The 9,488-nt window shown below is 34.7% G+C and overlaps 2 protein-coding genes across 2 annotated transcripts; one reads left to right on the top strand and one right to left on the bottom strand.

Annotated features, from left to right (window-relative positions):
* Positions 1 to 533: 533 nt before the first annotated feature.
* On the bottom strand, positions 534 to 5,192 carry LOC110662172 (delta(7)-sterol-C5(6)-desaturase). Its single transcript, XM_021821061.2, has 3 exons — positions 4,765 to 5,192; positions 2,283 to 2,588; positions 534 to 1,155 (listed from the first exon to the last, which is right to left on the bottom strand). The coding sequence occupies exons 1-3, from the start codon at positions 4,982 to 4,984 to the stop codon at positions 860 to 862; spliced, it is 822 nt and encodes a 273-aa protein (XP_021676753.2). The 5' UTR covers positions 4,985 to 5,192; the 3' UTR covers positions 534 to 859.
* Positions 5,193 to 5,686: 494 nt separating this feature from the next.
* LOC110662173 (uncharacterized) lies at positions 5,687 to 8,640 on the top strand. Its single transcript, XM_021821062.2, has 4 exons — positions 5,687 to 6,025; positions 6,851 to 6,905; positions 6,973 to 7,162; positions 8,198 to 8,640. The coding sequence occupies exons 1-4, from the start codon at positions 5,888 to 5,890 to the stop codon at positions 8,238 to 8,240; spliced, it is 426 nt and encodes a 141-aa protein (XP_021676754.2). The 5' UTR covers positions 5,687 to 5,887; the 3' UTR covers positions 8,241 to 8,640.
* The last annotated feature ends 848 nt before the right edge of the window (positions 8,641 to 9,488 follow it).

Consider the following 9,488-nt stretch of genomic DNA (forward strand, 5'->3'; position numbering starts at 1 on the left):
TGAACTTAATCAACAGAGTTAGAGGTATGTTATTTCTTGAAAAGTGGTAAAGAGTTGCAATCTCCATTAGCTGCTCTCAATTTCCAATTCTCGTAATTGGGGAAAAAATATTATGAGAAAATAGGAGATATGTTTTTATTATACAATTTATTCAAATTAAATGAATCAAGCCATTTATACTCTAGTTTTCATGCGTGCATATTGTGTAATTTATAATGCAATCCTGACTATGCTAAATTTAAAATGGTCTAACTTGAAAATTCATGTGTTGTAATTAGGTATTGCCATGCCCATCCATAGAATTCACTGTAGAAGCACAAAAATATCATGGTAGTCAATTTATAGACGAGCAATGTATGCATTCAAAATTTTAGCTATGACTTAGGCTAAAACATTTAATTAATTTGATGAAAGAATTTCCATAGGTTGTGGAGGGACATTGGCCAATTCTCTTCACACAAGAACCAGATTTTGAAATGCTCAGGTGATTATAATGCATAGAAGATCTTGGCAAGGAAGTGGCAACCGTCAAATGAATAAATCACATGGTATGAATCCCACTTATCTAATAGGGTTCATCTTTTGAAGAAGATGGGTTTGCTAATTACCAACATCCATCAATTGAAAATACATTCCGCATAAAACATGCCCCACAACTTACACAATACAAATGCATTAAATTGAGTACATGGTTTATGCGGCTTAGGTCTACTCCAGATAGAGCATTTCCCTAGCACCCAATTAGTTCTTCTCTAAAAACAAGAACCTTTACATGTAAAAGACACATATATCATAAGTACTAAAAAAAACAAAGTACCAACAATGTACGAATGATTGTGTCAAGGCATACAGGTGTGTATCACTTCACCTTCTCAAATGCATCTTCTTCAGGATCACGAAGGGTACCTAGCATCCAGTCCATCCATATAGTATAATGGCCATAATTATGCCGGTATGTAGTATGATGAATAGTGTGATAGCCGGCACCCATAATAGGCCATAGCTTACCATGGATGCAATCATGAATGTTCGCTGTCCATATGGCCTCAAGAAATAAGAGAGCTATGTGTGACCTAAAATGTGTAGGAATGATGAAGAGAGCTATAACATGTGGGACTGCTTGCAGTATTCCATCGAGCGGGTGAAATGCCAATCCTAAAGTAAACAATAATTTCTAATTAATCTCTAAAATAAAACCTTGTGAATGGAAAGGTGCTTTGCTAGTTCTGGATCTCGCAAAACTGAAAATACTTCCAAATAGATAACAAAACTAAAGACACTGGTCATTTGACCATTACTGAAAAAAAGAAACTACCATTTCTGAAAAACAACGAACAAAATGCTCCATAATTCCTAGTTTCTCATTCTCATTCCCCTCATCCCTGGACGCAAGACACCAAATACTCAAAAGAAGGGGGCTAAATGACAAATGATCCCCATTCTTGATGCCTTATTCCTAGCAACAAAATGGACCATAATAATAGCTGAAAAAAGAAATTATCAGGGTGCTGGTTTACTCCATACCCCAAAAAACTAAAGTTTACATCATCTGTTTTGAGTAGTCATTATGCTCTTTTGTTCATTAGAAAACAAATAAATTTTGGAAAAGTTCATCTCGCATCACTAGTAGACAGAATATACACAGAAGACCTGAACCCTACATCAACAAATACTAAAAGGAAAATTAAGAAAAATTAAAAAAATGAATATATTTACTTAAGTCCTTAATTCATTTCCACAAGCCCCTCTATAATCAATATCCTAGGAAATGAAAATCTTTAAGTTAAAGGCAAATAGTGGTGATTGTTCAGTCCATATCCTGTTTGCCGTTTTATGCCAACGCAACATTTGCATTGCCATAAAATCTTAAGTTATTCACTACATCACAAATGTCATGTCTCTTACCAATGGTTTTGTGTTTACAGCCACCAATTAATACTATAACCAAAGCATAGACACTCTAAAGTATTCACCCAGGAAGCTCTTCCATTATAAATTATTTCAACTTGGAATATGGTCTAGGCCCACTTAGTACTACCAGGCTACCACTTTACAATCAGAAACATTAGTGTTATAATTTTTAGAGATGAACAACTCCTCCACCTTAACAAAGGTCTATATTTTGAGAGGAAAACAAAGACTTCTGTCAGGCTGTCACCAGTGAGCTTAATCAGAAACAAGTATGAATTTCTATATTGATGTACATTAATAATCCCATAAATGCTCAATTCTGACAAAGTAACATAAACCATAAATTTGACTTGAATGGATTTAGAACTTACCAGCAAACGGAGAAAGAGTATTCTGCTTGTTATAGATGTGATGGGTTGCATGAAGATACTTGTATAGAGGTTTTATATCATGCAATTCTCTGTGCATCCAATAAATCCCAAACTCCACCACAACAAGATATGCAATTAAATACATGATGTAGGCAAACCAACCAACATCAGATACTCTAGCAAAACATTTTGTCCAGCCATTTTCAATCATGTACTCAGAAACAGATGGAAGAGCACAGTACCATGGCATAGCCTTCATAGCAACAAATATTTGCAAAAGTATGGCTTTTGTCGTCGGGATGGCATCTGCAATGGGAATGTTTAAGAGATAAAACAAAGGTGTTAAGTAGAAGACTAACAAATTGTTCATTCAGAGTGAAAGAAGACATGAGATTCTGAAATAAACTACAAATGCTTCTGAAATAAACTACAAATGCCAACTTGGACGCTCCTAATGTGTTTTTCTTCTTTATACTCCTCTAACATATTTCAAAATACAAGTGACCAAGTGTGACCATTTACTTACCAAGACAAAAAAGGACAAAAGATAGAAGTAAAAACAAAAGTAAACAATAAAGATGATTTTAAGAGGACATCTTATACTTCATGCTGTATTTTCTACAAAGGCAAGCCTTGGCACCGTGGTAAGGTTAACCTTTGTGACTAGAAGGCCATGGGTTTAAATCATGGAAACAGGATCTCTGAAAAAATAATGCAACAGAGGCTGTGGTGCTGTGCACAAAATAGATAACCATACCTTCCCCTAATTGTCACAAAGCAGGGAATCTAATGCACTGGGTACACCCCTCAAAAGACTTTTAAAATATAAAAAGAAACTAAATAATGGCCATCTCGGGAAAAAATGTTCCACCAATCAAACAAGCAGAACTCTGATAAAAGAGGAAGTAATGTGTTCTGTGAGTGTAATTACAAAACTTGAAAACATTTGTGTAGGTTATAACTTCTCAAATTGTGTCACAGTTAAGTTAATAGTTAACTCTAGGACCAAAAACAGAAGTATACATACAAAAGTAAGCAATGTTGATTTACTTGACATTCTGTCCATCATGTATAACTAAAAAACCTTTCGAAGTTAAATAATGAATATAGCAATTTGAAGAGTTCAGTAGTCAACAAAAACAATGACACTATTCCTTAGAAAGTAGGAAGCAGTGTGTAAGCATGATACAAGATTACTGTACATCTACAAGCAAAGCAAGGAAAACCTAGCACTGTGTTTGGTTGGTGGTATGCATACAAAGGCAACAAGTGTTCTTTAGTCAACATATATGCTCCTCAGGAATAGAGTTGTAATTTCAAAATGACCATGAATATTTAACAGGAGAATAACTGCCTTTAGCACCCAACATTCAGTATCTCATACCAATACACTAGGGCAATAGGAAGCGAACATCATTGCCAAGTACATCATAAACTTAATGAAATAAGATAAAAGATTGACAATCAGTATTATTTATTTATCTCAAATTTCTCTCATTGGTAAAAAATTCCAATCTAACATTCATTTAGTGGAGAAGAGTGACATTAGGTGAAATAGATCATGATGAAGGGATTATTTCGGCCATATGAATCATCCTTTGACAATGAAAGGCAAAGAAGTCTCCGTTGAAATAAAATAAAAGGAAAAGAGAAGAAGAAGAAAATGAAAATGCAGAGGTAGATATCCATACCTCATCAATAAACTTACAATTCTCAACATAGATCCAAAAATAAACAAATAATTAATAAAACAGAAAGAGAAAAACAAAAATCTGTCATGATGCAGAAAATCAATAGCTAGAACAACAGTGATATCGCCATTAACTATATTCTGAAACAAATATAAATTCCAGAAACGAGAGCAATAAAATTCCAAATGGTAATATTTTTATAATTTTAGAATTTAAACAAAAAAAAACTACTGTGGACACTTTTGACATGGTTTCTCAAATGAAAGTTAATAAAATTGACAAATAAACATGAACATAAGAAATACATTCTACGCGTAGAATTTGCCAGAAATTACAAAGGAATTAAATCTTCGAACAAGCAAACACAGATCATATCATGCTCAAGCTCAACAAGCAACTCCAACTGATATTTTAAATTCAAGAAACTAAGTATAATAAGTAGTAATAATAATATCAATGAACAACGAATAGGGTCCAGATTGAAATCAACAACAGATCAAGCCAGTTAATCATCCGGCACAGAAAAAGCAACTAGTTTGGGGTTAAGGCTCGGATGTTGTAATTGTTAAGAAAACAAACTTAGATTCCTGCATCTGAACAAAAATTTGCCAGTAGAAGCAATAAAGACTGAAAGCAAAAATAAGGTCAAATCAAACAAAACCCAGAAAAAAAAAAACCACACTCCTAATAAGGCCACAACCAATCATAACTGATAGCAAAAAAAAAAAAAAGAGATTCAAATTTCAACAGGTGAACTACTAAACAACGAATCTGAATAACATATCACATACCTTTAGGGAGATACACGTTGCGCTTCAAGTAATAAATGTAAAAGCTCCAGAGGAACCCAGAGATAAAGTAGAGAAGGGTTCCAGCAATGTAGTTACGAAGCCACGTCTGGAAGAAGCGAGGAAGTGAGACCCACCAGCTGGACGGCAGCAGATGGCCCAGCACAATGTCGTTATAAAGCGAGGTCTCATCCAAGAAAAGCTGCAGATATTTGTCCTCCATGGATAACGGTGTATCGAATTCACCAGCAAATTAACGCCGGCAATCGAGCACAGAAAGAAAAAGAGAGAAGGGTCAGTGTTTTAGAGGTGGAATATTGTGGGCGTCGGTGGCGTTAGGAGGAGGAGGAGGAGAGAGGGCGTTGAGTGGGAGCAAAGATAAAACCAAGAGAAGGGAGTGAGTATCGATTTTAGACAGAGAAGCAGAGAATATCTCATTCACTCTAACTCGCGAACCGGTAGATACTCGTGATCGGTTCATCACTTTTACTGTTTGTTCGGAGGGAAATGGATAAAAAATATTTTTTTTTATTTTTCTTTAAAAAGTAATTAAAATGAAAATTAGATTTTTTATTATATTAAAATTATTTTAAAAATAGTAATTAAAAAATAATAAAAAATTATGAAAGCTGAAATTATTACTACACCTTTGATATTATATAAATAGTAAATTTTATTTATTTTATTGAAATTTTTAAAATTAGTCTCAAATAAATAAATAACATATTTGAAATTAAAAGCTATATAATGATGATATATGAGTAAAAATAAAGAGTAAAATTAAATTTCTCTTATATTTTATTAAAATAATTCAATAATATAAAATAGCATAGATATTTTATCTAATTTTTTAATATTTATCACACAATTAAAAAATTAAAAAAAAATTGATAAAATCTTTATCTACTTTTTTTTCAACTTCAAAAATCTTTATATTAAATTTATTTTTCACTGTATCCAGAAAATGTAATTACTCGACTGGATTGTGCCCTAAGCTATGTAAAGCAGCGTCTTTATTCCGTGAAAAATTGGGGATCATATTCAAACCTCCTGGAATCCGCGGCAAAGCGAGCATTCTCGTTGCACACAGAGGTCAAGGAGAGAAAAGCGGTGAAAAATCAACAATATGAGTCGCGAAGACGAAGAAGAAGAAGAAATAGAAGGAGAAGATGAGAGAAGAGAAGCGGCAATAGCATCGACACCATCTTTGCAACCCGGTTTCAAGCCCACCCGTGTTTCCCAAGATCAGGTCTTCAAGCTCCAAGTATGATTGGACTACCCCTCACATCTTTAACACATACAACAAGTATACAAATGCGAATTTCAATAATTATTTGATAGTATGAGAACCCATTTTCTAATTTTTAACGTATTTCTTTAATTTGGTAATCATTATTTTGTGAAAATCACTAAATAAGCTATACGGGGTTCTGTAGCAGTCAATTGGGGTAGTAGTAATAATAGATTTCTTATTGGAAAGCTGCGATAGATCTGGGAATTAACCAAATGCATAATTTTTAAGTCCTCAATAGAGTGTAATGGCTAAGATGTATGCCTTCTTTTCTCCCCTAAAGTTATAGGATCATGTTTTGTAGGATGTAATGGAGTGTATGAAACGAAATTCAATAGAATAATGAACTAATAGCTGCCATTACTATCACCTTCTTCATAGTATTGAGCTGGTGCTGGTTAGGTTATTTTTTGCCACCCAATTTTGGAGTTTTCTGGGTTCTAAGCTTCAAATATGTATAAACAATAATCTCAGGCTACCACCATAGAGTAGGAGTCTAGGACTTCCATTGGCTTCTTGTTTGAGTAACAAGTGTTGCTGTGAGTTATTCCTAATGAAATTGTGAAAAATAGAGTATAATTAGGGTATATTTTCAAAGTTATCATGCTAAAAGTGGTGGATCATTTTGAATTTTTGGTTGTCTATTGTTGACATTAGACCATTTTTTCCATGGATGAATCTCTGCATGTGCAAATATTTTGCTGCTCCCATACAAGTGTAGCAGTTCTCTTCCATATCAATTTTGTGTAAATGCTTTCCTCTCCAATAATTGTGTATTTGAGTTCTTCCATTTTATAGGAGCTACACAAGAGGCGCTTGAAGATAAAATCAAAGCTTCAAAAGAAATCAGAAGGTATTTTTCTCAATTAAGTATTACGCATTGCATATTTGATTATCTGATATCTTCATAAGGATTTCAGATGGCCGTGGCACTAGCAGATCTTATGGTAAATACTTCAAACATGGCGATGATGAAGATACATGTGGAATAATTGAAGACTCAAGCGTCTCCAACTTCACAAAACAGCACAACAGTGTTAATTGCTCAGCACAGCAAGACAATTCAGCAATACATCAAGCACCGAAAAAGCGCCAGAAATTGTATTGGGGGTATGTTTTGGCAGTAGCCACTGGCTACAAATTATATTGCATAGAAGTAGAACTATATACACTTACTGATGGATTCTTCTTAGTTGTGATTCTTTGACTTAAGAGGCTCGTAGAACACATTCAGCTGGAGCTTTCATAAATAGACTAGAAATTTGATGTGTCACAAGCACTTCACTTTTTTACAAGGATACTGTAGGTTTCATCTCTTCCACTTTGAAAAAACAAGCACTCTTTGGGCTGAAAAAATAGTACAAGAGACAGCCATATTCAGTGTGTGAAAAATAGTGCATCACAGTAATGCAAGATGTCCTTTATTCTTTAGGCCAGTCAAGGGGTACATCTGGCATTGTGCTATACAGTGAAGGTTAGTCCTCACCCTTCACATAGGCCCCACGTGACATTCCTATGATATAAGCTTGAGATCTCCAAGTTGGAACTCCAAGCTTTAACCACTGAGTTGTCTCCCGTTAGGGACATTGAGAAGATCCTCTCTGTTTTTGTATGCTTACACATACACTTTGTGTGCACTGTTTTTTAATATGAACATGCGAGAACATGGACGTCATTACAATACAAAAATTTTTGTTTCTCACCGGAAGTGGGACACAAATAGGGAATTCCTGCAATAACCTGTTCTAGGGGATGCTTTGTGGGCCAGATATGGATATTCAATTGAAAAGAAGTCCTTTGGGCATTTTGAGAATGAGAGTCCATTACCATTTGGTTTTTAGTAGTTAATAATTTGGACGCAGCTGTTTCTCACTTTCTAATTTCATTTTGGAGGAATTTTCTTGCTTCTATTATCAGATTTAAAGGATATTGTTAAACCATGAAAAGTCCACTTTGCTTTTGTGGTTATCTGGGAACTTTTCTTTTAATAGCTTTTTTTTTTCTTTGTGACTCCATCTATGATTTATGGCAAAACAAATTGTGCAATGCCCTTTGGAAGCCAAGGTTAACGCTGCTTAATTTTTCTTGGATTCTTTATTTCTTAATGAGCTTTTTTCTTAATTTTTAATTTTTTTTTTTTACCAGGCTTGACACAAAGGAAAGGTGGGAAAGGAAAGCCAACATGTAATATTACCATGCAAATGAAAATCCTGCTTTTTCTACTTCCAAAGTTTGCTCGTATTAAACAATAGGCAAAAAATTGTTGAGGCTGATTTGTGTTGAATTTGCCTCGCATGATAACATGAGCTTGCAACAACTTTCAACCAAGCAATGAGGAATATCTGCTATTCTATCAACATCTCGGGACAAACCATGATACTATTTCAGCGTTGGTAGGTGATAAAACGGTGATACACCTTTATCAGAAGACGGAAAAAAGATTGATTTAGATGTAATGCTACCAGTAGAGCAACACGTTGTCAAAGTCAATTTGTAATATATTTTGCAATATATGCAACTGCTTGGTGTTATTCATCCTCAGAAACAATAATTTTGAAATTTTAATTAATGGAATTATGTTGGCAGCATGATCTTAGAACATGGTATTGTAAGGTACCCACCTCTAGTATTTCGTAAATGACCATCACCTCTTATTTGTGGCTCTCTCTCTCTCTCTCTCTCTCTCTCTCTCTCTCTCTCTCATGTGTATGGGAGATTGGAAAAGTGAAGACTCAAAGTTAGATCTACTAGATGAAGGATAACTCTCCCCCTCTCTCTCTCTCTCTCTCTCTCTCTCTCTCTCTCTTATGTGCATAGGGGATTGAGAAAGTGAAAACTCGAATTTAGATCTATTAAATGAATGATAAGGATAATGCTTGCCACTGAACTTAGCTAGGCTATACTATTGTTGGCTCTCTGCCTCTCTCCCTAAGAACAGTAATGAAGCCATCACATTCCTCTTGCAGCTCTGCTGATTCTGCCTCACATTAATGAGTAAATTGGACTACCAGCAATGTGCATGAAGAGTATCATTCATATTTAAATTCGCCCTTTGAATGGATTAACAGAAAACGGTGTTCCAGTATTTATGGGGTTAAAGAGGGAATTCCTTGTAATTTTATTTTGCGTATTAAATTGCTGCAGTAGCAAGGAGCAATGTTGGGAAAGACAAGTTGGGAAAAACTGGACACCTTTGTACATTGACAAAGAATCATAAAGTGCTTTCAAATTTCCATTACCTGAGATGGTACCCGATCTTTGAAGTTTATTTGTCAGCAGTCAGCAGTGGGATGCCCAGCTGCAACTGCACCTATGGTATATCTTGATCAAAAGTCATCTCTTCAAGCTGAACAACTTACCTCGAAAATTATTACATATATTTCCATAATTCAGATATCGGATAAGATGTCATGTAAAATATGTTGCAAGAATCATA

The sequence above is a fragment of the Hevea brasiliensis genome, chromosome 9 (assembly GCF_030052815.1).
Source record: "Hevea brasiliensis isolate MT/VB/25A 57/8 chromosome 9, ASM3005281v1, whole genome shotgun sequence".
NCBI lineage: Eukaryota > Viridiplantae > Streptophyta > Magnoliopsida > Malpighiales > Euphorbiaceae > Hevea > Hevea brasiliensis.